Here is a 26,083-nt window from a genome sequence, read left to right on the forward strand (position 1 = left end):
CCGACACACCCCAGCCGAAGATCCTGCATGCCACATGAAGGCCTGGCACAGCCACATAAATAAATACTTTTAAAAATAAAATAAAAGAAAGATCCTTTTAAAAACTAAAAACTAAAAAAAAAACTGTGTAAAACCATGGAGAAGGAATTCATCCACTCATCTCGTATTTGGCTTTATCTTTCCTACTTTCAGTTTTCCTTTATTCTGTTGTCTTCTCTGACAGTGTTAAATTTTATTTTATCCTGTTATGCTTTATAAACATAATCGATCTAAAATAAGTTGGTGTAGATAAATACGTGCTCCAGCTACTTCTCACGTCCTGTAAGCTGGAATCTTTAGAACTAGCATTGACCTCCAATTGCATCCTCAGATTTTGCTTCTGTTTGTGGTCTGCTGCAGAATTTAAATGTCTGGCCATCCATTCCATCTCGCCTAGACTGTGCACTTACTCTGTTCCGTCAGATTTTAAGTTGAACCTATCTTTCGTTATCTGGGTTTGCTTCTCTGGTAGTGAGGATTCCGTGGTGGCTCAGTGGTTAAGAATCCGCCTGCCAGTGCAGGAGACGTGGGTTCAATCCCTGTCATGGGAAGATCCCCTGGGAAAGGAAATGGCAATCCACTCTAATATCCTTGCCTTGAGAACTCCATGGACAGAGGAGCCTAGTGAGCACCCACAGTTTATATTTTTATTTAAATATATTAAGCATACTAAGTATATTTTATTTAAGTATATTAAGTATATTTTTAAGTATATTAAGCCTCTAGAAACTAACATAATATTGTAACTCAGTAATACTTCTATGAAAAATTTAAAATTAAAGTTAAAAAAGAATAAGAATCTTAAATTCAACATATTGAAATATATGATAATAGATCTTAAATCTTTTCATGTTTCAATAACAATATTTATAATAATTTACCATTCACACAGTGCTTTTACCTGTTACTGGTTTAGCAGATCCCTGAAATATAAAAGCTTGATAAATGTCTGTGAGATGAATGACTTAAGTGTGTGCATAAGTGGATGAACGCGTGCATTTCATTGAATTCTTAGATGGTACTAATACCTTGGTTCAGTTCAGTTCAGTCGCTCAGTTGTGTCCGACTCTACAACCCCATGAATCGCAGCACACCAGGCCTCCCTGTCCATCACCAGCTCCCAGAGTTCACTCAAACTCATGTCCATCGAGTCAGTGATGCCATCCAGCCATCTCATCCTCTGCCATCCCCTTCTCCTCCTGCCCCCAATCCCTCCCAGCATCAGGGTCTTTTTCAGTGAATCAACTCTTCACATGAGGTGGCCAAAGTATTGGAGTTTCAGCTTTAGCATCAGTCCTTGCAAAGAACACCCAGGACTGATCTCCTTTAGGATGAACTGGTTGGACTTCCTTGCAGTCCAAGGGACTCTCAAGAGTCTTCTCCAACACCACAGTAAAAAAGCATCAATTCTTCGGCACTCAGCTTTCTTCACAATCCAACTCTCACATCCATACATGACCACAGGAAAAACCATAGCCTTGACTAGACGGACCTTCGTTGGCAAAGCAATGTCTCTGCTTTTGAATATGCTATCTAGGTTGGTCATAACTTTCCTTCCAAGGAGTAAGCGTCTTTTAATTTCCTGGCTGCAGTCACCATCTGCAGTGATTTTGGAGCCCAAAAAATAAAGTCTGCCACTGTTTCCACTGTTTCCCCATCTATTTGCCATGAAGTGATGGAACTGGATGCCATGATCTTCGTTTTGTGAATGTTGAGCTTTAAGCCAACTTTTTCACTCTCCTCTTTCACTTGCATCAAGAGGCTTTTGAGTTCCTCTTCACTTTCTGCCATAAGGGTGGTGTCATCTGCATATCTGAGGTGGGGCAGTATTATTTCCCATAATACAGATGAGGAGATGGAGACTCACTCTCACGACACCTGACAGAGTTAGGAAGTCACTTTGTTATCCTGACCTCTACTACATAGCTCTTTCTCAGCATAGTATAATATCTGATGTATCATTTATTCTGTGTCACCCATCTATAACATAATTCCATTCTTTCATGAAGCTGTACTTAAAAACATGGAGTCATTTGCCTCATTCCTCTACTTCTTTTTAGGCATGATCTTAATATTTTTCTTTTCAAGACGTTTCTTTTTTCTCTTTTCATTACGAGGCCAACCTAGTTTAGGCCCTCATAACTGTAGCTTATTATATCATCCTATAAGCATTTTCTTGAAATGTTCCTTGAAGACCTCTGTAGCCATTCTGATCTTACGCACTGATGCTAGGGACAGCAAAGCTAATTAGTGTGCTTACGGGCACGCTAAGTCCCTTCAGTCGTGTCCGACTCTCTGTGAGCCCATGGACCATAGCCCGCCAGGCTCCTCTGTCCATGGGATTCTTCAGGCAAGAACACTGCAGTGGGTTGCTGTACCCTGCTCCAGGGGATCTTCCTGACCCAGGGATCAAACCCAGGTCTCTTTTACGTCTCCCGCATTGGCAGGCGGGTTCTTTACCACTAGCACCACCTACCTGAATGGTAAATCTTCCATGAATTTTAAAATGTCCGTTTCTTTTTCTCACCCCATTACAACCATATTTGTATTGTAACCCTGCCATTCCTTCAAAGGCTGATTCACTTTAACTGATATCTGAACACCCATAGTTTTTCATGAGCAGCACACCAATGGGCCAAGTAAGATTTCTGTAGTTTCTAGTGTGGGAATCTTGAAGAAGACTGCGAGGAAGCAGCTCTGTTTCATGAATTTAGGTGTGATTTCTGTCCTTCATTTCAAGAGTAAGAAATTATTAGTTGTTAAATGGTATGATATGGATTATTAGGGATCACTGGAAACATGCAGTGATTACTAATATTATATACTATGGGAGGAGTTATTTTAATTGCATACCCTGTAAAGAGGTTTGATAATATATATTCACAGTATTAACATGTCGTGTATTCATTCCATGTAACCAGAATTATAATGTTTGACTGTGTTATTTGGCTTAGCAATCACTGCTGGAGTTCACATTGTAGATGAAAGATAGTCCCTGCGTTTCCTATTCTCTTTTAATACATGCATTTATATTAATAGCATGATTTAATACATCACTTCAAAATTATATTGCACTTTGAACTGCATTTAGTCAAAAATTGACATCTTATGTGCGCAGAACCATAATAAGTTTAGCATTAAATTAAGGAGTCATCTGTCTGTTGGCTAAAATGTAGTGTTTGTGAATTCTGGCATGTCCAAAGCTAGGTAATGAGATTGAGATGTGGGTCTCAGATGTTGCATTCATTTGTGCATTTTAACTTATGGCTTATTAGCTTGAGGGACTTTTTTGCCCGGCTACAGCCTACTGTTGTATTTATATTTTGAAGCTGCTGGATCCGCTAGGATTCTGGTTCGAAACAAAATATTCGTACCACTGACATAGTGACATGAGTCACTGTGGTCACCTATGACTTACTCCAAAATGTACTTCTACTGCACACTGTGAAATTGGAAAATCTGTTCTGTGTGTGTTCTAATGGATGTAACGGTCATTAAGTATATGAGTCTTCTGACGTTGTAATCAGCTGTGATTCAGTCTGTTAAATATCCATGAAACAACATCTGCTTCACAGAGTGACCTTCTGCTAAAGAATACTTAGCGTCTATTAGTAGATCACAGTGCAGATCTGCCTTATTTGAAATGCACTAAACTAGAATAGTCGACTACTGTTTAGCAACAAGCTTGTAATAATTTATTGCAGTTAAATAAAGCTTAAAAAAACTCCATTAAATAATTATAGGGATTATATGCATTTCCAAAACCTTTGTGTTCTACTGAAATTACCCATTTCATTTCAGGGTTGGTTTGTTAAAAAAAAAAAAAAAGCTGAAATGTAAAGGCACATTAGGGGAGCTGTCAGATGCTGTTTTCTGTAGGTGTTAATAAAACCAGATGAAAAAAAAAATCTGAAACAAATTAAAACCAAAAGCAATTTTACCATCTGTTGTAGATTAATTAGAACTTTGCGTATCAAGGGTAAACTTGCTCTTAGAGAATGTCACTGAACACCCGCCTAATAGAATAATATGCAAATATATTAGGTAATGGATTTCTATGCCGTTTTTAATGCTAATGGATCTGTGGTGGATCCCCAAGAAATTGGTAGTGTGTATAAATGTGTATGTACACATACACATATATATAATGAGTTTCCTTTTCTTTTTTTCAGAGCAACCTGCAAACAACCAAGGCCAGTCCACCCTACAGCCTTTGCCACCTTCCCATAAGCAGCACTCTGCACAGCATCATCCATCCATCACTTCTCTCAATAGGAACTCCCTGACCAATAGAAGGAACCAGAGCCCGGCCCCGCCGGCTGCTTTGCCCGCCGAGCTGCAAACCACACCCGAGTCCGTCCAGCTGCAGGACAGCTGGGTCCTTGGCAGTAATGTACCACTGGAAAGCAGGTGAGTCCCGAAGGGGAGGCTTGCGGAGGATTTGACTGTTAGGACCACACAGTGTACCTGCGTGGAGAACGCATGTTTGACAGCAGTCAACAAACTGTATTTTTTTAGCATCTGAAATGGAAAGATAAGCTGGTCCAACCCTTTCCTCAGTAAGAGAGATTTACTTTTTTAAAAATTGGGGTACAGTTGCTTTACAGTACTGTGTTAGCTTCTGCTGAGTGAAGTCCCTCAGGCATACGTGTGTGTATGTATGTATCCCCTCCCTGGTGAGCCTTCCTGCTGCCCACCCCCACCCAGCCCGCCAGGCCACCGCAGAGCCCCAAGCCGAGCTCCCTGTGCTGCAGAGCAGGCTCCCACTTGCTGTCTGGTTTACACACGGTAGTGTATATATGTCAGTCCTGATGTCCCAGTTCATCCCTCCCTCGTCTTCCCCTGTTAAGTCCATGTCCATTCTCTGTGTCCGCCTCTCTGTACTTGCCCTGCAGGTAGGATCATCTGTACCATTTTTCTAGATTCTGCATATATGAGTTAATATACAATATGCGCTTTTCTCTTTCAGACTTCACTCTGTATGACAGACTCTAGGTCCATCTGCATCGCTACAAATACCCAATTGCATTCCTTTCTATGGCTGAGTAATACTCCTTTGTATGTATGTACCACATCTTCTTTATCCATTCATTTGTTGATGGACATTTAGGTTGCTGAATAGCACTGCAGTGAACACCAGCGTGCATCATGACTGAGTTATGGTCTTCTCAGGGTATATGCCCAGTAGTGGGATTGCTGGATCATATGGTAGTTCTGTATTTAGTTTGTTAAGGAGCCTCCATACTGGTTTTCCATAGTGGCTACACCAGTTTACCAGCAGTGTAGGAGGGTTTCCTTTTCTCCACACTGTTCGTCTTCTCTAGAAACAGGGCCACATTATTGGTGCCTTTTTGGTTGGTGGGGCAGTGTACTTAGCCATCCTTTTCACACTTTGCAGTCTATGAGAGATAAGTAAAAAGGGCTTCAGTGAAACTTCTCCTTGCTACCATTATTTTTCTTATCTTCAGATTCTCAGGCATATGGGGAAAAAGGGATCGAGATATAAGGGTGATTATTCTCAGTCCCAGGATGCAGTGATTATATTGTGCATCTGCTGGGATCTAGATGCCCCTGATTCTCACAGGCTCCATTTTGTCTATTGCATCTTAACATCATAGTGGACTCTCACAGATGATAATTCAGCATAAGTCAGATGACCATTTGCTACGGATATTTTAGTTTTTTGCAATGTGAGGGAGGCTTCAAGTTCCTTCCAGCATTATTCCCATTCAAGCCTGCTGCTGCTGCTGCTAAGTTGCTTCAGTCGTGTCCGACTCTGTGCGACCCCATAGACAGAAGCCCACCAGGCTCCCCCATCCCTGGGATTCTCCAGGCAAGAACATGAGTGGGTTGCCATTTCCTTCTCCAATGCATGAAAGTGAAAAGTGAAAGTGAAGTCGCTCAGTCGTGTCCGATTCTTAGCGACCCCATGGACTGCAGCCTACCAGGCTCCTCCATCCATGGGATTTTCCAGGCAAGAGTACTGGAGTGGGGTGCCATTGCCTTCTCCGATTCATGCCTAGACCATGCTATTAGGAAAAGCTTCCTTATGATGAACTGAACTTCTGTTCCTGAAACTCCCTTCCTCTGGTAGTCATCGTGCGGTTGGGAATGTGTAATTCCACAAAGCCATTTTGCCCCATCTCTACACCACGGCCCGGGGGCCCCTCTCAGTCTCCCCTTCCAGAAGCTTCGCCAGCTTGGTGCTTTTTCTCTAGCACATGCTGATGTCTCCCTGAGGGTCTTAACAATTACGAGTTCTAGCACAGCTTGGCCCGCAGTTAGCAACCTGCTCACACAAGAATATAGACCAGCCAGAGCTATTTTGAGCTAATCCATTTCATTTTTAAATATCTCCAAATACAGAAAACCTTATCTTCTTCCTTTGGTCAGGACCTCAACAGCCAGCATCTCCTTAGAGCTATGTATCACACAAGCAAATGCTGTGGTGTCTTACCTCATGGGTCTCCTCCTGGTGGCTTTGCAGCACAGTTCCCCTAAAACTCCTGCTAGTGTTTATTTCTTCCCTGCCTTCCCTGAAGCTTCTCGTAGCTTCAGAGAAAAAGATTCATCTCCACATAAAGCCAGAAACCGGAGGTTGCTGAACCTCCTGGGAGAATGTGCCCTCAAGTGCCCTGCCCTGTGGAGCCCCTGGCTAAAGGCAGCTTTAAAAAACAAACAAATAATTATTTACTTATTTATTTTTGTTCACACTGGAAACCGGTTGTTGTCCCAGGGCTTTCTCTAGTTGTGGTACCCAGGCTCCTCATCGCAGTGGCATCTCTTGTTGCACAACACTGGCTCCAGGGCGTGTGGGCTTCAGGAGTTGCTGCACGTGGGTTAAATAGCTGTGGCTCCCGGGCTCTCGAGCATCAGCTCAATAGTTGTGTTTCTCAGGCTCAGTTGCTCCGAGGCACATGGGATCTTCCCGGAGCGGGGATGAACCTGTGTCCCTTGTGTTGGCATGCAGATTCTTAGCCACTGGACTACCAGGGAAGTGCTAAAAGTCAGCATTTACATTAGGTCCTGAATGAAAAAGTGGGTCTCAGTGAATAAACTGCTGTTTTTTGCCATTAATTGTGTGACCTAAAGCAGTTCTACCCTGAGGATGAGCAAGCAGGAGCTGCTCACAGTTAGTTGTCAACAATACAAATCTCTCTGGGTTTTTTTTTCTTTTTACTCTTGAACTAAGAACAGGTTAAAAAGAACCCTTTTTGTCTATAGTGTCAGCCAAGAGTAACTGGGTTTTATTATTTATTTTGTATTATTGAGCACTGTCCCTGGAGCAATTAGGAAGAGAGAGTACAGAAGAAGTAGGCAAGCAGCAGATTTCTTCACTTAAAGACAAAGCGTCATGTGCACAGATTTTTTTCTTCCTGAGTTTATTAGCACAGTGTCATTTAAATTTACCCAGTGTCATTAATTAGCACACACTAAACAACTAATCAATGTTGTCATTTGGAGAAAAAAAAATTTATTAGGAAAAAAGTAATTTTCCAGCTGAGACATCAAATTGAATATGGATAATTGCAATGTAGTTGACAATAAGTGTCTTGACAAATATTTATGAAATGTGCCAAGTTAGGTCATCAGAAATGCATTTAATTGGGGGGATGTGGTAGTTAGCACAAAAGCCTCAAAAACTGGTGATAGGAAAGATGGTATTCCTTGAAGCCATATCCTTTTTTTTTTTCCCCCAGTTAATTAATTTGTTTATTTTTGGCTACTCTGTACTTGGTTGCTGTGCTCGGGCTTTTTCCAGTTGTAGTGTGTGAGCGTCTCAGTTGCTGTGGCTTCTCTTGCTGCAGAGCACAGCCTCTGGAACATGAGCCTCAGTCATTGTGGCTCCTGGGCCCGAGAGCACCAGCTCAGTAGTTGCAACGCACAGGCTTAGTTGCTCTGCGGCGTGTGAGGTCTTCCTGGAAGAGGGACTGAACCCATGTCCCTTGCGTTGGCAGACAGGTTCTTAATCCCTGACCTCCAGGGAAGTCCTGAAGGCTTAATTTGAAGTGCAGATATTTGGGATCATTGGAAGGAAATATACAGCGTGTTCTTGTTATTCCTCATATTGTGCTAATGAATATTTGTTGTTGGTGAGTGAGCAAAGAAAGTGGCTCTTTAGAAGAGAACCCATGGTGGCTATATGTGAAATTGTAACTGATTTCTCCAAATTCAGACCATATAAGAAATCACTCTCAGAGCAGTTTCAAAGCTGTGCCATTTGAAATTCCATTTCAAAGCAGTACTACTCATGAACCATCAATGGAATTACATTTTATAGTTTTATGAATTGACAAAGGAAGAAAATCTGCTAGTTGATATTCTCACACACATATATAGAAAATATAATGAATCTAGACACTGTACATCATGCTAAACTATTTTAATCTGTGGTAGAGTTTTGTTCGTTTCTCCTTTCTCCTTTTCCAGTGTTCACACCTTATAATATTACTGATCAGAAGAAATGGCATTTCCACTTGCAGGCACTCGGTGAATCAGCCTAAGCGGTGGTGAGGAAATTTCACACCATGCTGACACAGTGCCACTGTGGTTTCTTTAATAGTCTCACTTGGTTGGAACTCTTAAGGTGAAGAACCAGGCTTATTTATCATTGGTTTTTCCTTTTTTAGTTAAGGTTCCCTGTTGAGTATGATTCTCAGTTTCAACTATATTAACAACTTCATCCAGACTTGTGTCTGCCTTCAACTATTTTTTAATCTAGTGTAGAGTTTCATCTTTGGCAATTATTGCTACTTATGATAAGTAAGACTTATCTTACTGATTGTCATTTTCCTGAAACTGTCATTTAAAAGATATTAGCTATAAAGATTAAAATTCAGTTCTGTGTAGATTAAGAACCTCTATTGTTTTCTTTTTGTCTCTTCCCCTTTTCTCCTTTCAGCATATCATGATAATAGTTGGCAACAAGTGGCATGTCATAATCCATTAAAATCTCAGTAATTCACATCTAAACTTGATAGAGAAGACACAAAAGATATGTCCTGTCTGTTTCAATATAGCTTTCATGTTGATTTATTAAAAAGTATTTTTTCCCACCAGCAGATTCTTACTTCCGTAAAAGTGTTTCTTTCCTTTTGCTAATGAATTTAACATTTGCTGCTGCTGGAGACAATCAATAGTATTGGGTCCTGTACATTTCTACCCAATAAACAGAATAGCTCTGGTCTCCCATCTCCAGTGAGTTTTCAGATATAGAGTCATATCAAGATGCAAACAATTATTTGCCATTTATGAGTATATTCTTCTTATGTTATCATCACCTAGAAATAACAATCCGGGCATGGATAGAACACCAATACTTGCTTAGAATTTTTCTGATGGCTCTTTTCCTTGGGGCTCAGTATTTCTTGTCTTTTGTATAATTCATTTTTAGGGCATCTGATAGCCTGTAGCTCATCCTTTGTTTATTTTATACTTCAGCTGCCTCAGTACATAATAATAGCTGCTACCAGAATATAGAGCAGCTGAAGAAAAGCTTGCACTTGACTCCGGATAGCAGTGGTACTTAAAGGTGCGGTACAGAGACACTCACTGAGAAGCCTGACCTTAAGCAATTGTAAAGTTAATTGCCTGCAAGTTCCTCGTTTATATATGTGAATTAAGTAGCTTAGTAGTTACCTATTAGATGTTAACCAAGGGGTTCATGTGTAGCTATTTAATAAAAGATTTATTAAAGTCTTGTTTTATTATGAAGTCTACTTTGGCATGGATAGCTCATTAGTTATGTTCCCATAGCTTTTTACTTTGTAGCTCAGTAATGTTTTGCTAATTATTAATGTATGAAAACGCATATTCAGTTACCTTTTTATTACTGCATTTTTAATTTAAATATCAAGATGTCTTAGGATGCTTTAATGGGAAATCAATGGGTATATCTTTTAAAAAAAATACGTAAACAGAAGTATGATGCACTAAAGTAAGATATTTTCCTCTTTTTTTCCCCCTTTTATCTTTACTTTAAATGGTTCTAAGGAAAAGGAAAGACAACCAGGTCTGAGTTAGCCTTGGCTATTAGAAATCTAGGCAGCTACACGCATACTGGCTGTTCAGTGCCAGGGGAAAGCCTTCCCAGTTGAAAAACTGTACTTCCACCTACAAGCTGATAACCAGCTACCTTTAGCAAGGTGGTAAGTAGTAAGATCCTGCTTCATTAAACACACAGCTTTAAGTGAAATTTCACTGGAAAGGTGATCCACTGACTTAATTTTACTAATTGATGCCATATCCTTTTTTTAATTGCAGTTTTTTGTTTCCTTTCTAATCCTATATTTTATTAGAGTATAACTGTTCAAGATATTTTGAGGAAACCCAAGAACACCTGTGGGAAAAGAGGAAACCACAAAATATGATAACAAGAAGTAACAATAAAAAGCTCAGGTTCCAGAACATAAACTTCAAAATCGGATGTGGGCCTCAGCTAAGAAATTTTTTGAGAGTCTCACTGTCTCCATTTTTTTTTTATTGTTTTGTTTGTTTTTACAAGCACCCTGTAAACTCATCTAAAATTGCATATTAGTGAATAGTCAAAATCAAAGGGATCCCAAGATCTCTTGAAATACTTTGTCTTTAATAACTTTTGTTATTTGCTAAAAGGCCCGTAGAGGGATGTGTGTGTCCAGCTGTAAGAGTCATAGAAAGACAGAGGAAGACAGAGGTGTGATACAAGAAGATTTGCTAGGAGGTGTTTGTATTTTAAGATGTCTCAGTGTAACCAGAAGTGGGGTCTGGCTGCTCACAATTCAAAAGCCATTGAAGAGGCCAGGTTAGTGGAAAGGAAAGTTTGCTTTATTTTGGATGCCAGCCACCGAGGGGAGGGCAATCTCCTGTCCAAAGTCCCCCTCCTCCTGACCATCAGTGGGCAAGAGCTTTTACAGGCTGAGGGAGGGATCTGCATGCAGAAATAGCACAGGCATCTCTGACAGGTATCTTGATGCTGGTCATCAGTGGCTGGTCAGCGTCATCTTGATTATTTTAGGTACAGTTAGTCTTCAGTTCCATGGGCAGTTTGTTTCCATTTCCTTGAAGCCAGTTCTCAGAATTGTGGCAGCTTATGTCATAGTTACTGCTTGGTCGTCATGTAATTACCTTCTCCCTATGGTTAGGGTTTCAGCATCTGTAAGACAGCTCACAGGATATGGCTCAGCATATAATCTATAGCCCTCGAGGAGGAACTAAAGGTCCTTGACTGTGTTTATTGACTAAACTGGTATTATTTGGTCTCCTTTGGCTGTTTTCCCTTGTTTCTGCATGTTCTCACTTCTCTGATTAAACTTATTCTTTGGCTAAAGTTTTTCCACAGACAAAAGGCAGGCTGAGGACCTGGGATATTTCATCCATTTGTAGCTTAAAAATGTATCTCAGTGAGAGGAGGATAATTCCAGAAGCTGCTATACTCTTAGCTCAAAGCCTGTATTCTATCATAACCATATAATTTATCGTCCAACCAGGACAGTGTGAGAGCGACAGGAGACACGGGAACTGCAGGCATAAACTGAGGCTGCTCTTGGCAAAGAGGCATATGTACCCCAACTAAGTTTTATTCCCAAGAGTAAAGTTCCTTTTTAAGTTCAAATTATTTTACACATAAGGTAAATAGTAACACAGAGAGTAAGTAAAAGAGGCAATAGGAAGGCAGCCATTAGTTGAATACATGTGTGATTCCTACTTTGAGATTTTCTAGTTTTTATTGCCAATTTGTAGCAAATATTTAACCCTTCCCAGAAAAAGACTGCTGTTGGCCTCCAAAATATGTAATTCCTAGAATGACATGTAAAATAGTCATCTTTCTTTTCTTCTTGCAATATCCAGAGAACAAGAGGGGGCATGTATTAAATCAGTGTATTGAATGGCTTTTTTATCCAAAAAGTTCAAATTTAATTTCTTAAATGTCAGATGTTAAAGGTAAATCATATTAACTAAAAATATTGAAGAGAAAATTTGATCCTGAATTTACTCAAACACTGGGCATCCGTGTCTCTCCGGTAGCATTATAATTTGGTTTCTGAAACCATTCTGTTATATTAAAGGAGACCTCATTCTAAAGTATGAGATAAAGATTCGTAGATGATTACTAAGATAAGTGAAAGTGAAATCATAGTTTTTAAATGTGAAATAACTACTAACCAGTTGTAATGCTATAGCCCCAACTAGGTTGTTTAACAGGCATCATGCCAATAATTAAAATGAGAAAGTAGGCTGTGGACTAATTATACTCTAAAATTTTGACTCTCAGGAGGCCGTATTGATATATGTTCCTGAAGATCCAGTAGATATATAAAAACACAGTTAAGCATCATGAGACAAACACAAGCTTTGCAGTTAGACCTGATTTTTAATCCTAGCTAGATCCATCATTTAAACTAGCCATATAATAGTCTACAAATTATTTAAATCTGAGGTCAGTTTCCGATGCAATAATAATATCACCTCAAAAATGTTGTATTAAATGAAATAATATAAGCAAAGCCCCTAGAACATGATAAGTACTTCATAAATGTTTTTTAACTTGACCAGATAATAACAACCGTTGCATGGGATAAGATAACCTAATTGGTTAAGAGTTGAGCAGATATCTTTTATCATTAAGTAGCTCTCTTCTCTCCAAAAACGAGAAACGTATGTTTTAACTGGAGTATTTATGTCTAATTTATCTTTATATGTGAAGTAGTCTAAGCCTAAACCATAGTTTTACCAGAATAAAATCTCTTGTGTTTTTCACTATTCCTGTCATTCAGCAAAAAGAAGGTAAATTTATGCAGATAGGAACCCCAAGTCTGTTCATTTTGTTCTTGAGAAGTAAAAAGAAATCTTCAAATTATAATGAAAGGCAACTATTCATATCCCTGAAACATTTAATTAACTAAAGTAATAAATGTTTGGAATGAATCCATAAAAACCTTGATAGATGCATTGTCTTCACATCAGTCAGAAGTGAGACCCCAGTTGTGTTTTAAGGCTTTTAAAGCTTTAGGTATCTTTTGAGTATGATGAAGTTACTGTACAATAGAGTAGGAGTGTTATTTTGTTTAATTGAGGTGAACCAGTTTTTTTTTAATAGCAATTAAGATACCAAGAAAGTATGCATTAATCATTTGCTAAAGGCTTTAAATGACTTTTTGAAAGCATAATTCCCTCCAATTGCAAATACTGTGTACTCTGATAATGTCTGGTTTTGGATAACCAGCAATCTGTATAAAATATTCATATATGATAACCTTAATTTCCACGATACCTAGGGAAATGAATTCTTAATTACTCCTAACACATTTCTAGTCACTTCTCTGAGCATGATCAAAGTAAAAGGCCAACTGTGCTGTTGCTCTGGTCACAGCTAATGACTGATTTTATCATTACCTTTTTTCTGTATTTGACCTATTCATTGTAAGGTGCCTCTCTTCTTCCTCAGCAACTGTTTTTGGAAGTTTTTTTTAAAAGATTCTTTTACTCTTCACTGAGATCGTCTGTGAATATATGTTTCAGTCCTCTTTCCTTGATTGCGAGAGTATGTACCTGTGTGTGTTATCTCTACTTAGCATCATCACTTCATGTTGATTTTATCTTTTTCTAGAATACATTGTCCAATTTTAAAACTATTTTTTCTCTCTAAAGTTTCATCCTCTGGTTTCATCACCAATGAACAATACCCTGTCAAAGACAATTGCTTTTCTTTTCCTGGGTTTCTTCATTTTGGCTTGACTTACTTTTGCCTATTTTATTTCTTTCTCCTCTCATTTCAAGCCTGAGTCTGTTGTCCTGTTACCCCATTCTCAGAATGCTTTCTTTTTAGCCAGTAAGATTAAAATCTTAAACTTAGCCAAATAAGTTTAATACATTCTATTTGGTAGCCCCTCTGATTCTGCTGTGACCCTCTTTATGAGTTCTTAGTATCTCACCTCATATTCCAAGTCACTTACAATACTACTACCTAGGAATTCCCTGGCAGTCCAGTGGTTAAAACTCCACACTCCCAACACAGGGGCCCGGGTTCAATCCCTGTTTGGGGAACTAAGATCCCACATGCTGCACAATGCAGCCTCAAAAAAAAAAGTAGATTTTACAATACACACGGAGTGGGGACTTTATCAAGTTTAAATAACATAATGTTTTCTCTACACACTTTCAATAGGGCCTCAATAAGCTTTACTTAGAACACTCACCACTCTTTGGGCTGGTCGCTTTCTGTTCTGTTTTATTAAATACTTCTTGCTCACCATCACAAATTTGATTGACGAGGATACCTTCCACATCTCTCAAAACCCTGGAATGTTTTTATTCTTCATCAGCTTACATCAATACCTGAAATTATTGTTTTCGTAGATCACGCTTCCTTCTCAAATTTATAGAAAGAGCTTTGCTGAACAATTTTAAGGCATCAATAATTAAATGAATTAATAATTAAATAGATTAAATCTTGTTCAAATAGCACATAGGAATTTTAAGATCTCCTTTTTCGTTTCTATTTTAATTTTAATATATTTAGTATGTAATAACTCCCAACAGTACTATAATTGATATCTTAAAACATGTAGGAAACTATCTAATGTAGGTTTGAGTCTTTGATATCATGGCTACACAATTAAAACAGCTAAAATGTATCATAGACTAGTAAGCTATTTTAGCCATTTTGATAATAGTTTTAAAAATTGTGCATATTTAATCTAGTTGTTCAGTTCTTAATGCTCCCAAGCAAACTCTGCAGGATGATTTGTTACTTGATTATAGACGTGTTTAAGTTAAAACAAGTCATAGTAAAAATATTTTTCTTCCTATTATAGCCTTATGTATTGTTTACTGATGTGATTATACTTAAAGTTTACATTGTATGTCTCTCCTTATTTAAAACTGAAAAGTAAATGTAAGACAGTAGAAAGTTTACTAAAATACATTTCCCGCAAATCACCTTAATACTGTCCAGAATTTTGCCTCCCGGTTTTCAAAGATCAATTAACACATGATGCTGTATTTACCAAGTACATGTTTGTGTACTCAGTATGATTACAGATGATACAAGGGCAGTTGCCAAAATGTACAGTTATCAATGCATTCATATTGCAATTTTTTGGTAAAATATTATAAAACAATTTTTTCTCTCAATCCTCTTTTTGTAAACCACTAATAGTGCATATTAATTCAGGTAATAGCAGTGAAATATATCTTGTTTATAAACTTTTCATCTAAGACATTTTTCTTGTTGGGATCACCTCCTAGTGTGAAAGTTGTCCAAAGATAATAACACATCAATTCAAAAGTGTAATAGGTTTGAGACCACAACATGCTATCAGCATGAAGTAGTTTATCAGTCTCACTAACTAACTCACTGTGTCACAGCTAGAATCATTACACAATTGTTCTTTTGTTTTCATGCCAAAATACGTAATTTACATTCTAATGCTGATTACTCACGTGGAGGATGTTTAATTTTCTTATTTAAAATATTTTTAAAATGCATACCACAGTTCATTTAAAGGTATTAAAAGAACAGGCATTTTAATTAGTAGGAGTTTAAAATATTTCCTTTTTTGTACAATATATTACTTAATAAATATTTTCAGTTGTTTATAGTGATAATACCTTTACATCAGAAGCAAAATAATTAATCTATTTTGAACAAGCCCTGTCCAGTTCTTAGAAAATTTATCCACACACCCAACACACATCACCTTTTCTAGACTCATTCTGTTTAGAAATTAGCAGAAATCAATTCTTTTAATTCACTTGGCTGCACTGGGTTCTTTGATTGTGGCATGCAAACTCTCATTTGCAGCATGTGGGATCTGGTTCCCTGACCAGGCATCAAACCCGGGCCCCCCTGCATCAGAAGCATAAAGTCTTAGCCACTGGACCACCAGAAGTCCCCCAAATTAGCAAAAATTAAATTATCAAAATGCAAAGTGAAAAATATTGAGGTTTATCGTTGACTCACTGTAGGTAAATTTTGTTTTTTCTCAACCATTTCACCTTTTCATCAATCCTTGAGACAAGCCTATTCAGTTTTAATATCCCATTTGATAATGTTTTATTCTTCGTTTTACCTTTTGGCAAGTGCTGCTTCAGCACAGTGGTTGCTTAAGAAGTTAATTAAAAACTAGTTCTCCAAATACTTTTTACTTTCCTCCTACCAGTTAAGTAACTCTTCACTGGTTCTCTTACTCACCGTTGAAAACATGTTCTAAAATAATATCTAAAGGATGAAAGAAAAATCTTCAACTGTAATAATGAGGATTCACTGTAGGATTTCTTTTTTCAAATATACTGGAATTCTGCTCCCTCTGAACCTCAGAGAATTTTTTTTTCACTGTGTAGTTTTCGTGGTTCAGAAGCTCCTAGTTCTGCAGCCTTTGTCAGGATGTGTGTGGTAGTGCACACACCATGGTCAGTGCTGGGAAAGTCACCCCGATTGTCACTGCTGGGTCTTAAGCTGCTTCAAAGGGGAAAAGTCAGGGAGAACTAATGTTCTACAGGAAAATTCTCATTTGTTTCTTTTGCCTCATAGTGACAGATGTGTAAGGAGGTAAGGAGATTAGATTTGTGTGTGTGTGTGTGTGTGTGTTCAGTTCTTTTAAAATGTTTAGAATTGATTTTTCCAGAAGTATTTCCTAATAGAGAATGAGTAGAGATAACTCTTTCTTTTAATTCAGGTAATAACATGGAAGCAAAATATTTAGAGGAAAAAGGAGAATATATAAAGACAGAAAGGTTAAGAGTGGAGAAATAGCATTATCTGTATGAACAAAAGTAGTGAAACCTTTTGGGAAGTTGTAGATACCCAAGATGGATGATCAGGTAGCCTTCTACATGACTGACAAATCCAAGTACTAAGTTCAATGAAAAAAGGAAAGAACTCTCTAAAAAAGAGGTCCTAATGGAATAAGGTGGTTTGTTGGTGAATGTCTGATAAGCACATAGAAATATAGATACTCTGGGAAACAAAGAAGAAGCAGGGTAGAATGGACCCCAGTGTCTCATTTAGAGATAAGTAAGAGTCAGTAAACGTGGTAGGCATTTAAAAGTGCCAATGAAATTAGGACACAGGAACCAGTTTCTTAACAAATAGGTGAAATCGAAGGGGAAGAACAGTAAAGGAAAGGTTGTTGCAAGTAAAAAATAAAGAGTGAGATGACATAATACGGTGAAAAATGGTTAGGCCTTTGGATCCTGAGGTCAGATGGATCAAGCTTCATGTCCTACACATTCCATTTGCTCTAAACTACTTGAAGAGAGCTAGCAGCAGTGACTGTTTAAGCAAGAGTCTTTGGGTTGATTTTCTGTTTTGTTATACAGTCTGGATGGGAGTCTTGAAGCTAAACCAAAGCTAAGAAACTAACACACCAGTTCCTTTACTGCAGTGGTTCTCAAAAGTATGGTCCCTTGACCCAGAAGCATGAGCTGCTGGGGTTCCACCCCAGACCTTCTATGTCTTGACAAGCCTTCCAAGGGATTCTGGTGCAAGCTGAAGTTTGAGAACCACTGCTTTAACGTATGTAATAGTCTCAAAGCACATTTCTGTGCCTGTTGGTGGCCTAAGCCTTGACTATGTAAATTCTCAAGGTTCTACCAAAACCTGTGAGTCCAAAATCAATCCGATGGAAGGCTCCATGAGAAAGATGGGTGACTGCAGAATACTCTATGCAGTCTTATGCAGATGTTAGCGTGGGTGGGCTTCTCCATGAAAATTCATAGCAGCGTCTACAATCTCTTAGTTCTGGAATCTTCACAGAACTCCTGACTGCCATCATCCTCAACTGATGGAGATTCTTTCCAAACAGTTAGGTATTTAAGAACAAAGTAATTCCCCAGGTATCTCTGGGTATCTATTGAGCATCAGTCCCTAACAGGAACCCAGCCTTGAATAGAGATAGCTAATTTTCTACATGGACTTGCTTTCTTTAGATTTCTGTTTAATAGCAGCCCCCAAAATTTATATTTGCTTGGATCATTATCCTGAAGCCCATCACTTCAATAAACTGCTTTTTTAGGTCTTTTAATCAGTCACAAACACATTGCTAAAAATATATTTAGCAGATTATCCAGTTGGCCTTGAGATCGAAAAATCAGAATTTGATAGTGAAAATGCTCAATAATGAAGCACAGGTTTTAAGGTTCAAAGTTCTTAGATAATAGTTCATATCATCTTTCAGTTTTATCATTTCTTATATACTGACAAATATTTGGGGCTATTTTAACTCGTGCGATGTTTGATATATATACTCTCCATGATTGACCACAAGTAATTAAGTCAGGGGAAGACAACATACAATAATTAAATTTTTCATATTTTGAAAAAAAATTTTTAAGTATTTTGTCTTAAGATGAATTCCAGGGAAACCATCCATTGTTTCGGCATTATCAAGTAACTAAAACTATCTGAACTCAGTAGTTAATTTTAGCTTTCTTATATTACCAGGTAAATTTAATCCACAAGTATGGGATTCATTTGCTTTAAATCTGAAAATGTCATTTCGGAAGAGTCGTTTGAAGTTGAGGGAATCTTATGAGACCTTTAATAAGCCTCTTAAATCTAGAAAGTTATATTTTGCCAGAAGGAAAAAGAACCTATACCTTCAAATTTCTTGAGCTCTTAAGTGAGAACTTTGGATTCTGAAAAGGCTGTAAATTTGGCCAAATAAAGCCAATCTTTCTTCTTACCGGCACATTGTCTTTGAAATCAGAGCATCCAATTTGAAGCAAGCAATCTATATTCTGGGTAAGTTTTTTTTTTATTGATTTGCCTAGAAACATAAAAAGCAAGGCATCAAGACATTTAAACAGTTCACATTTAGCTTGATGTAAATTACTCTCTCTGTTCAACAGAGACTGTAAGAAGAGGAAGAAAGTATCAATAATTCCTATGCAATAGAGCCTTTCTCCCAGTTAGATGGAACAGGCTGTGGACAATAGAAATGTTTCTCCAGATGCCTGTATCTCACCAGTGAAGGTTTCAGCTGTGCCTTAGGGATTGAAACTGAACACTTGACTATTATTCTTTTTCATTCTAATCATTTGCTTTGTTTGCTCATCTCTCAAAAGGTTTTTAACACTGTATAAAACATCGAAAGGGGGAGAAAAACTATTTTTCTGTGAAGATAACCAATTTTGAAGTTAATCTATTAAAATTTCATTCAGTGGTTACACACTTTCTTGTTGACTTTTATCTTGCATCCCAGTGGCCCACTGAGGAAATCACTCACATAGCTTTAAATGATACTGTAACACATTTTTCTGGGGTGCTTCTCCCCATCTGGTCCCTATAATTTCCAACTTACTAAGCCATGTTCTTTGATTTTAGAGGAACATGATTATATTAACCTCCTGAACAAAAGACTGGTCTTAACCTGTGTATTTCCTGGTGATGCTTGTACAATTACAGTTTAATTATATCTTATAACTTGTTCAATTTTGTACATGATGTTAGGATCTTATAAAATGAGCGCTGAATGAGTTGATATTACATATAACATAATATAGAAAGGCATATTTAAAATAACTCAAAAAGCCCTATTATTTCTCCACTAAAAATTTCAATGATAAGTTAAGTTTTTTCAAAGTAATTACTTTGAAAGACTAACTCCATCAAAAGTGAAGAGTTAGCAAGGAACAAAACATACCTGCTGAGAGATTGAGTAAAAGAGCAAAATAAATGACTGGAAGCAGCTGTAAGTGGCCTGAGGTAAGCGTAGATACACATTATGAGTGGGCATACGGAGGTGACTGTATTAACCACTGTAAAGGTAGTGTGAGGGTTCAGTATTAAAAACATGGCATTTCACTCGAGAGTAGAAGAAACTTTGAAATGAAAATGTTACTTGTGCCCGTTCTTGGCTTTGGCCAAACAAATTAAAATGAGGACGTTGAGCTGCAAGAACTCAGAAGAACTGCCCCACCCTGGCAATGAAGCAAAATGAATGAAACAGAGAACAAAAGCAAGGGAGAAATGCGGTGAAGGAAAGAGTACAAGATTCTCTGACAGTTGAATACTAGTGGGAGGAGGGGGCAGGCAGAAGAGAAGAGTAATTGAAAATTAGCTCTCCGTCCGTCAGTTAGACATTAAGGACAGAGGTACCAACAGTGACGAAAAGGTAGGAATGGGGACAGCGACAAAGAACAGGAGATTCAGCCTCTGTCCTGATTAATTTTCTCAGTTTTTATTTTATACTGGAGTATAGTTAATTGACAATATTGTGTTCATTTCAGGTATGCAGTAAAGTGATTCAATTATACATATACCTGTATCTATTCTTTTTCATAGTCTTTTCCCAGAAAAGTTACTACAGAGTACTGAGCAGAGTTCCCTGTGCTATACAGTAGGTCCTTATTGATGGTCTACTGTATATATAGTTCTGAGTGTGCATTAATCCCAACCTCCTAATTCATCCCTCTCTGCCCCACCTTTCCTCTTTGGTAACCCTAAGTTTGTTTTCTAAGTCTGTGAGTCTTTTCTTGTTTTGTCAATAAGTTCGTTTGTATCCTTTTTTAGATAGTAATTTTTAATTTGTGACATGTCTCAGGGAAAGCCCCATCACAGAATCAGAAATTAGAAGCTAGAACCAAAGGCAGAAAGCTGAAATGAAAAGGTTGGTCTCAAGGCAGATCAACAAAGAAACAGATTTTTGAACTTCAGGAAAAAAAAAAAAAACGAGCAGCTATTAATTGTGCTTAATACCGGGTGATCCTCCCCACGTACGTTTTCGCTGCTCTGCGGCCTTACAGTTAATAATGCCACGCAGTTCCACGAGGCTGTTTGTTGTTGTTAATAGAATCCCCCTCAAGATTCCAAAGCCGCAAAGCAACGTAAAATGTTCGGTGACCTTCTGTACCGGCTGTCTTTGGGGCTTTGAAATTGATTTTCCTCATCCCAGTCTCTGATAGTCTCTCTTCAAGTGTGCATCTCTAGTTCATCACCAGAGTGAAAACGGTGGCACAAATAGCAGAGGAGCTGGAGGCAGGCACCACGCCGGGCATCATTAGAAACATCAGAAAAAAATCAGCCAGCTCTGGTGTGCTCTGTGTTACAAAGAGGCTGCTGCTTCTATTTTATTGCCGAATACAATGGGGGAACATTCTCCCCGGATCCACTGGTTTCATTCCCAAATATGGTCTGAGAAGGAAACAGCATCTCTCCCTTTATTCTCCAAACCTTGTGTGGATGCCGGATCAGAAGCATATGCTTTTGATAGTAATTTTTGCAGAATTTTTGATATATAAGAAGCATGTTCCCAAGGCTATATGACCTGGCAAAGTGTCACAGGGTGGGGAAGACTGTCATGACATACACAGGAGTAGGTGCCTTAGAGAGAATTAGGTGATAAAAGAATTTTCTGGAAAGTCCTTGTATACTTTTCATGTACCTGCATTCCAGTATCCCCTTTCCCCGTTCATTTCTTAGGTATTTGTGGAGCTTCAGACATAAACTAAGCATTGTATTCGACCTTGAAACAGTTTTTTTAAAAGTCCTGGGCTTAAAGTCGCACAATCCGCTCGTCAGTGTTCTGTGTTTTCTGTATTGCAGTGGAAAGGACACTGCTGACTTGGGAAAGACGGCATCCTGTCTGAGCCTAAAAATGGACAGATTCCTACCAAATCTGAAACCAAATGTTCTCTATAGAAAGTATGTTGACACAGAACTTTTCTACTAGTCTAGTTAATGTCTAAGAGGTTTTTGCATGTGTGTTTTAACCTGTTTTGAAGCCTTAAAGATTCCTAAAGGAATCATCCTCGCATGAACAATACCATTTGTAAATGCTTTCAAAATGCATCCGTTTAAGCAGTCTTTACGAATTCTTTCTGTACTTGCATACTAAGAAGCTATCCAAAACTATTGAAGACCAGTGATTCTAGAATAAAATTCATGGGTGATTTGGTTTCTCTTTCAATGTTTTTATAATGTTTCTTTATTTACTATGCAAATCTCTAACGTACTAATTTGAGGACCCCCTGACATAGAAAGTCATTTATACAGAGGAAGAGGGAATGCACTTCTGAGGTTTAAAGACAGTAGCAATAAATACATAAAAATTCTATTTTCTCTTGCAGAAACAAAAGTAAACTTATGTTATTAAATAACTTAGAAACTCTTTGAAAATTAAGAGTCTTCAGTTCCACTCACATTGATAAGAAATATATTTTTGAGTAATATATTTTTGTTTTCAAATATCTCAAAGTTACATTTTACTCTAAGAAAAATAATAATTTCATAGTGGCTCAAGCCTGGTTCTTGAAAGAATTCTTTTCCAGGATCAGCAGAGCAGGTAGACATCATGTACTGATACCACAGATTTCAGAAACTGAAACAGAAGTGTCTAATTTGAAGTCAACATGTGTCTAACTCCTTGTCTTGATCCATGTTTTCAGTGTTAAAGGCTCAGAGTCAAGTCCCATTTCCTATTCATAAATGACCCAACCACTTTGAATAAACCTTTTAACACATTTTCCAGGTTGAGGTGTGCGATAATTTCCAACTTTTATTTATTTTTTATCATTTGTTTATTAGCCATGAGTCTTTGTCCCAGGTACTTTTTTCTATGAGACTCACTTTCCATATTGGCACAATAGTCACCGTTTTCTTTATTTCACAATATTTGTGGAGCAACAAGTCAGGAACTCTGTAAGTCCTGAAAAGACAGAGGCGAATGAGACTTTGTGGAATTTACATTCTAACCAGAGAAGACAGACTGCAGACTTACGCCATGGATATACCATTTGTATCCATCCACATTCGTATGCCAGATAAATGATTTTTTTTAAAAACATTTCTGTCTATATTTTATTTGAAACTTAACCCTAGGAACTTCACCCGGGTAATTTGGGTCTTTCCCCCACCCCTGACTCCTGACATGGTGCTGTGAGCACAGCGAGCTGCCCCTCATGCTTGGAGTCTTCACCCAGATGCTGGTCTTCTGTCTGTCCCCTCAGCATCAGTCACAGTGTGACTGCTGTGACAGCCTGCATTCCTGTCTGCATGGCCTCTTTGCAGTGACAGCGACACACTCTCTCTTTTTTCTGCTGCTCTAGAAGCCACAGAAGTCATTCTGCTTCCCACAAACTGCGCTGAGCTGCAGGACTCTCAGGAGGGTCTCTTCAGTGTGTATTGAACACTTAACCTGGTGCTGGATGTGAACATGTCATATACATTACTCATTTAATCCTCATAACATGCCTTCATAATAGGTAATGTTTTATTGTCATTTTATAGGTGATAAAACCAACACACAGAAAATTTGAGTAATTTAGAAACATTATCCAGCTAATTACAGGTGAAGTCTGGATTTGAACCCAGGCATGGGCTTCCCCGGTGGTTCAGACGGTAATGAATCTGCCTACAGTGCAGGAGACCTGGGTTCGATCCCTGGTCAGGAAGATCCCTTGGAGAAGGAAATGGCAACCCACTCCAGTATTCTTGCTTAGGAAATCCCATGGACAGAGGAGCCTGGCAGTCTACAGTCTATGGGGTCTCAGAGAGTCGGACACAACTGAGCCAACATGTTCACCTTCAGTCTGGTTCCAGAGCCCACATTCTTAATAATTAGGCTGAATATCAATATGGTAGCAGGTGCCAAAACACTGCTTCCAACATACCATTTAATTCAGGTTATAAACTTTAAAGTTTGCTTTGTAAAGTAGTTCTCTGTGGGGAAATGGACCTCATAATATGGTCATTAGTATAATTTATAGAAGTAGTTACTTGTCATCTGCATGTGTTCTAATTTTGTGGTTGACAAAGCCTTTTCAGATGCATTAACTTCTTTACAGCTTTGTAAGGCAAGTAAGTCATTAGCTTCATTTTACACATGAAAACCGGATCCTAAATTTAGGAAATGTTAGATCAGGAACTTAAACCTAAATCTTTTGATTTCTAAGCTAGAATTCTTTGCACTATACCCGTGAGGCAAATTTTCATGACTTTTACCATATCTGTACATCAGCCACACATTTATCCACTTTGGAAATGGGTTCTTTGTAACTTAAATCCCTGGTTAGCCTTGCCTAAGCAATAATATGTTGTTAAATCATAAGCTTGTTTCTTCTTTCATTTCTCAACACTTCCTTTTGCTGGTGGTGGTGGTTGATTAGTCACTAAGCCCTGGCTAACTCTTTTGCACCCCGTGGACTGTTGCCCACCAGGCTCCTCTGTCCATGGGATTTCCCAGGCAAGAATACTTGAGTGGGTCGTCATGTCCTTCTCCAGGGGCTCTTCTTGACCTGGGGATCCAACCCACGTCTCCTGCACTGGCAGGTGGGTTCTTTACCACTGGGGCACCTGGGAAGCCCCGCATTGTGCTCACTGTATTCCATGTACTTTACAGTAAGAACGTTAACTCATTTAAGCCTAGTAACAACTCTGACAGATAGATACTATTCTTGTTTTCCATGTTGAGAAACCAAAACACAGAGAGGGGGTAAATACCTTCCCCAAGGACACATACATAGTGTAGTAAACCAGGATTTGAACCTCAGCAATCGGCCTTCTAGGTTCTGTCCTTTAACCCCTTGTTCGTGCTGAGTCGCTTCAGTCATGTCCGACTCTGTATGCACCTAGCTCCTCTATCCATGGGATTCTCCAGGCCGGAATACTGGAGTGGGCTGCCATGCCTCCCCCAGGGGATGTTCCTGACCCAGGGATCGAACCCCTGTCTCTTTTGTCTCCGGCCTTGGCAGGCAGGTTCTTTACCCCTTTAGTACCACCTGGGAAGCCCCTTTAACCCCCTTAACTTGTTTGATATACTCAGTCTATTTTCTAATAGCCATTAAAACAAATTCCTTTGTATTACAATTTAAAATATCCAGCTGTATCCCATGTAAAATCATCTTGCATGCAGACTGTTTTGTACCATGATGGAACACTCTAGATTATTTCCTATAGTCTCCTGCATAGGAAAGAGAGCAGAGTCTGTTGACCTCACTGAACACGTTATTAGGGAAAATAATAGAAAAGGTTAGGACACAAAGTAAAAACACAGTAAGATACTCACATGCTATGAAATTTCAAACATGAAAAACATGATGCTTTTGTCTCAATTTGAGGACATTTTAATGTTCATAGGAATCTTAAAACTAGTCATCTTTTATAAAGAATTACCTGTCACTCCTTTCGTGTGATCACTCAATTTCTGCTTAGACATTTTCAAGAGAGCAGAGAACTTTTAGAGGCAGTTTGTGCCACTGTCGTTCAGCTCAAACCATTAGGGAATCTTTTCGTGTGTGTGCCTGTGTGTCCTCAACCGCTCAGTCGTGTCTCTTTGCAACTGTGTGGACTCTAGCCCCCCAGGCTCCTCTGCCCATGGGATTTTTTCAGACAAGAATACTGGAGTGGGTTGCCATTTCCTACTCCAGGGGTCGAACCCGAATCTCTTGCATTCCCTGCATTGGCAGGCAGATTCTTTACCATTGCACCACCTGGGAAGTTGATCTAAAAACTAGCTTCACTAGCCTGTTCATTCATTGAGGCTGGTTTTAGAAAGTGTTCTGTGTTTCCTTCCCTTTCTCCATCCCTCACCCCACTAGACTCACTTTGCTGGTTATGTTTGACATAAGCAAAAGATTAAAATTAGTTTGCCTCCCTTGAAAACTGGCCAGCCACCTGTGGCCAAGCTTGACAGTACTCGATATGGGTGGTAGGAGGTGAGGGACAGGTGAGAATTTTCCGAGCACGTCCAGGAAAGAAAGCAGCCGTTCTACGTGATCGTGCGTGCTTGTGTATGTAGGCGTACATACCCTCACATGGAACAAAGCCACACGCAGCTGTAAAGTCATGGCATTGCTTTCCTTCTTTGAAATGTGAAGGTGTTCTGAAGGCAGTTCATGACGGGAACTTCCAGAATGGTTTTGTGCAGGAAAATGATGTGGCTAGAACTCCTCTGCAGTCTCTCCAGACACCTCTCCAGACAGGAGTCATTTGTGTGTGTAACTCCTCCTCCTCTATTCATTATAAGTCAGTCTCTTCAAAGTCACATGTTTCTGAGTCGGGTTTTTAGGTTAAAATATTTTCTTAATGTCTCATTTTTTTTTAATTCTATGTAGTAAATGATTT

General features: G+C 38.7%; 1 protein-coding gene across 15 annotated transcripts in view; it reads left to right on the top strand.

Annotated features, from left to right (window-relative positions):
- Positions 1 to 26,083, top strand: part of TENM3 (teneurin transmembrane protein 3) — a 2,746,241-nt gene that overhangs the window by 2,551,900 nt on the left and 168,258 nt on the right. For 12 of the 15 annotated variants that reach the window (XM_027530163.1, XM_027530171.1, XM_027530173.1 and 9 more), the window contains 2 exons: positions 4,212 to 4,449; positions 21,566 to 21,664. In XM_027530163.1, coding sequence (XP_027385964.1) covers positions 4,212 to 4,449; positions 21,566 to 21,664 — 337 coding nt within the window. The remainder of the gene's footprint in view (positions 1 to 4,211; positions 4,450 to 21,565; positions 21,665 to 26,083) is intronic. The other 3 variants (XM_027530177.1, XM_027530178.1, XM_027530179.1) reach the window with 1 other exon arrangement.

The sequence above is a fragment of the Bos indicus x Bos taurus genome, chromosome 27 (assembly GCF_003369695.1).
Source record: "Bos indicus x Bos taurus breed Angus x Brahman F1 hybrid chromosome 27, Bos_hybrid_MaternalHap_v2.0, whole genome shotgun sequence".
NCBI classification, from domain to species: domain Eukaryota; kingdom Metazoa; phylum Chordata; class Mammalia; order Artiodactyla; family Bovidae; genus Bos; species Bos indicus x Bos taurus.